Consider the following 4,724-nt stretch of genomic DNA (forward strand, 5'->3'; position numbering starts at 1 on the left):
TGTTGTTAATTGCCATTGACTCATGGTGAACTTATGTAAAACAGAATGAAAAATGGCCCAGTCCTGTGCCATCCTCAAAGGAGGTCATTGTTGCAGCCACTGTGCCATACATACATATTCAATTATATATATGTTTCTCATTATATGTTCAGTTATAGATATTCAATTAATATATTTGTTCAGTTATATATATTCAGTTTTATATGATTCAATTTTACATATAGATATATATTCACTTATATCTATAACTGATTTGAGAGTGTGTGTATATTTATAGATATTTATAGATATTTATAAAGTTATTTCAGAGTTATAGTACATAGCCATCTTGAAAAAAACATTTTCAAGAATCCTATTGATGCCTGGTGGAATGACAGGCTTTAATCAATCCACAGTCTTTGAAGATAGATTGTACCCTTCCCAGTTACTCTCGTACAATCAGCAGACATTAGAGAGGCAAGAATCTAAACAGAAGGTCTGCAGTTACTTTAAGGAGTCATAGCGTCAGCTGTGCTTTGCTATATATTGTAGTAACACAGTGTACAATACTAAAAATGACCACATGTCCCAAACTTTTCCCACAGGGGTGGCTCAAGTATTAAATAGACTGGATGGGAAACCTTTTGATGATGCAGATCAGCGACTTTTTGAGGTAAGAAAATAAAACTAAAGATTGTAGCTGAGTCATCAATAATCTGCTGGCTGTAAATTGTCCAAATTTGTAAGCATAAATAATTAATAATCCATTACTATTATACTTAAATGGTGTGATAAAATTTAAAGAAAGGTTTAAAGGATATATAAACACTTAGGTAAGATTGTATTCATTTGTTTCCACTAATCCAATTTTTTGTCAATCATTAATTATCTTTATTGTAGTTTTATTACAGAATTAAATCTCACCCTCTAGACTTCAAAGTGTTATTGTCCTATCATTGTCTCTGTGTCCAAAGTGTCCAAAGTTGTTAGTCTGGCCAGGTCATCCTTCTTTTGTTTACAAGCTTCCATTTACTTCAATCTGCCCTTTAGTGGAACAGTTAACAGGCCTGTCTTCTGAGACACGTCTGGGTGGGACTTGAACCACCAACCTTTTGGTTAGTAGTCCAGTGCTTAACCGTTTGCACCATCCAAGGACTCCTCAAGCCTGAAATGGGCTTTCTTATAGACTTTATATTACTATCCAACAAGAAAACTTTTTGTTAAGAATACCTGACAGCTTCTCAGGGAGTGTACCCAGGAGCATGTATAGGGTTGGTTGACAATGGTCCTATAAGTGATCTTATCTGAATTCCCAGGTGTATAGTAGAGCAGACAAGGGGCAAGGTTGTAGTCACTTCTTGGTCACAGCCAGCTACCCAGAGGGACCAAGTAGTTGAACCTGTGGGATCCAGACCATAGTTGCAGGGGACATCAAGCTCAATTGGCATAACGTACTACACAGAACATTGTTCCACCTCCTACTTTGGTGAGTAGCGACTGGGATCTTAAAAGCTTGCAAGCTGCCATCTAGATGCAATGATGAGTCTCTCCTCGTCCAGAGCAAAGAAGAATGAAGAAAATCAAAATTCATGGAAACAATTAGTCCTAGTGACAGGTACACCATCTGATCTGCAGTCTATATGACTACGAGACCAGAAGAACTAGATGGTGCCCTGCTACCACTGTCAACCATTTGGAAGGGGATCTATGTAGGAGATCCTGGCTAGAAAGGGAGAACAATGTGGAACAAAACTCAAAATCATTTGGAGGAAAAAAAAAAGGGGGGGACCAGGTTTGCTGGTCCAATAGAGCCTAGTGGAACCACTGAGACTATGGCCTCTAGCTGCCCTTTACGTCTGGAATTGAACCTACACCTGTGGCTTCCAGCCAAACAAAAGGCAGGCATATGAGTTGAACACCTCAAGTAGATACTCTCCTTGGAGAGAACAATCATGGGAGAAAGAAGGGCTGTGTATGCACAGGGAGACAGCTCAGGGGGCAGGAGTACATGGAGGGATGGACACAGGCAAGAGGTAACTATCGGGAGGAAGTGGGAGGGGGGCTGTTGCATTGTGGTAAATTGTGATCAATGACATGAGACAAAGTGTATGTGAACTGCTGTATGGAAAATGAATTTGCTCTGTAAATTTTCACCCAGATCACAATTAAATAAATAAATAAATAAAAGAATATCTGACAGCTTCTTTATTCTAAAAAGCCAAACTCATTGCCATCAAGTCAATTACAACTCATAGCGACCCTATATCACAGAGTAGAACTTCCCCATAGGGTTTCCAAGGCTGTGAGCTTTACAGAAGCAGACTAAAAAGCAGAGTACCACATCTTTCTCCCACTGAGCAGCTGGTGGGTTCAAACTGCTGACTTTACAGTTAACATCCCAGCACTTAATCACTGTGCCACCGGGGCTCCTGCTTCTTTATTGGATGATTTGAAATTGATCCTCCTCCCCCTTAACATTTTACCTTATGGTTACATTCACATGGTTTCTTTACCTGCAGTATTTTATAGCCTAGCTACTGAAAGAGGTTGCTTTTGGCTAAATGGAATAGAGTTATTAAATCAGTCCACAATCTAAATGAATTAGGAATGTATTATAAAGTGTTATTAAGTATATTTTTAAAAGCACAAAATAGATTTTCCTAACAATAGTAAATTGACCATTTTTCTCATGTGCAATGTGAACTATAAAGTTGTTACATGACAATAGTAATTAAGAATTTTAATGTGCACATTTCCCCAAGGTCCACCTCTGTGTACAATAAAATTATATTTCCAGACCCATCCCTGATGACTGCCTGCTCTCAGATTAGATTTTGCCAATGAGTTATTGCAATTTTTAATTAGTGGGCTCTCTCTTTCATAGGCTTTTGTCATCTTTTGTGGCCTTGGAATCAACAACACAATTATGTACGATCAAGTGAAGAAATCCTGGGCCAAGCAGTCGGTGGCTCTTGATGTAAGTGTGGTATTTATGTCAGAATCCTATGCTAAGATGCTCCTTGTTATGGGGCTTCATTTTACAATTTGTAATCATCTATTCTAAAATTATCTTCTTGTTTCCTAACAATTTTTGAATTATGGATTCAAATTTGATGAAAGCTACAGATTCATTCTAGAAAAAATGCACATATGTAGATAATTTTGCATATAATTTCAGGGAGTTTATAGAGTGCTTGAAGCCTATGTATATATGTCTTATGGTTAGATATAGGTTTTAAACCTTAGGTTTTATTAAATTGTGATAATCCAAAAATCATTTGCCAGGATTAAAATTATGTTATTAATTTATATTTGAGTATTGATAAATATTCTGGGAAAAAAATTCACATTTTTCTTAGCATAGGAGAAAAAGCTTGCTATGAATATGTGACCCAGAGTGCTAGGAGCTGCTCTTGTCATTATTCAACGCCCCACCACAAATAAACACAGCCCACTAAGAGCTCTGACCCATTTCTTGAGTCTCCACAGCCTCTCCTCTCAGATACGCTAAGTTCTCAAAAGACAGTTATTGTTTTCCTAAATCCCAAATGCTTGTTTTGACTCAACACTTTTTTTTTCCAACTTTTGCTCTGTAGATATTACCAAAGATCTTTTTTTATGTCTGTGAAATACTTAGTAAATAGAACAGATAAAATGTCAGCATTAAGATAACAGTATATAGAACAATACAATATGATAAATGGAAAATCTTCAAATATTCTGTGAACCAAGATAGATGTTGGTAGAAAGAGAAAAATCAAGAAATAATATAAATAAGCAAGTCAAGGATACTGGGAGTAATCTGATTTGAGATTTAGAAGACCTAAAATTATAGTTATCTATTTGCATACTTTTTTTCTCTCCTAACTAAACGGTAAGCTCTCTAAGCACCACTATGTTTTATCTTTCTCATAGGATTATTCCCAGTGCCTGGCAAGGTGCTTCGCACACAGGGTGCATTCATTAAATGACATTTGGATGAAGGGAGGAAGGGAGGGAGAAAAAAGATGAAGGAAGAATGGAGAGGAGGATATTCTGTTATATGTAGCATGTTTATAGAAAAGACTATAAACCAACTGTGAATTAATAAATCAGTGGACTTTTAACATAGCATCAGCGGATAAGAACCCCTTGTGCAGCATTAAAGTCAGTGTCCAGAACTATTTTCAAATATGGCTCTGTCACAACCCTCAACTGTGAGAATTAAATGAGATGAAACGTGAATATTTTAATAATCACTCAGTAAAATTATAACAGTAATAATAGCCAGTATATTATTATCCATAGTAATGTTTTCATTACTGAGAAATTATTATGGATTAGGAGAAAGAACAAAGGGCAGGACTTTGAAATAGCAAGCCATTCTTCCTTCATTATCATCAAATTCTGATCTCCAGTCTCTTCACCCTCAAGCATGAAAAGGACACACCCTACACTAGTCCTATCTTAAACTCTACTTTATGTTGTCGTGGTATAATTAGCACACTAACTCACACACACATATTCTCACTCCTTATCTACCTTTTAGAGGAGCTCCATCATGTTGAGAAGGGAGAATTATTAGGTTGAAGCATGGGTAGCATGAGATTTGATAACAGGCAACACTCTCTATTAAAAGTATGTAAGAAAAAAGAAGAGCAGGAGGAAGAGGATTAAAAGACAGGAAGCCAGACAGAGGAACAGTCAGCCACATTGACCCAGGTGGGGGGGATACGAGAGGTCTCCAACAGCAGGACAAACTTGTC

The 4,724-nt window shown here is 37.0% G+C and overlaps 1 protein-coding gene across 1 annotated transcript in view; it reads left to right on the forward strand.

The window, feature by feature from the left end:
* Positions 1-4,724, forward strand: part of PDE11A (phosphodiesterase 11A) — a 592,677-nt gene that overhangs the window by 375,724 nt on the left and 212,229 nt on the right. The window contains exons 8-9 of the mRNA XM_007937915.2: positions 585-652; positions 2,864-2,956. Coding sequence (XP_007936106.1) covers positions 585-652; positions 2,864-2,956 — 161 coding nt within the window. The remainder of the gene's footprint in view (positions 1-584; positions 653-2,863; positions 2,957-4,724) is intronic.

This window comes from Orycteropus afer, unplaced genomic scaffold, assembly GCF_000298275.1.
Source record: "Orycteropus afer afer isolate SDZICR_OR568_19922 unplaced genomic scaffold, OryAfe1.0 scaffold00001, whole genome shotgun sequence".
Taxonomy (NCBI): Eukaryota; Metazoa; Chordata; class Mammalia; order Tubulidentata; family Orycteropodidae; genus Orycteropus; species Orycteropus afer.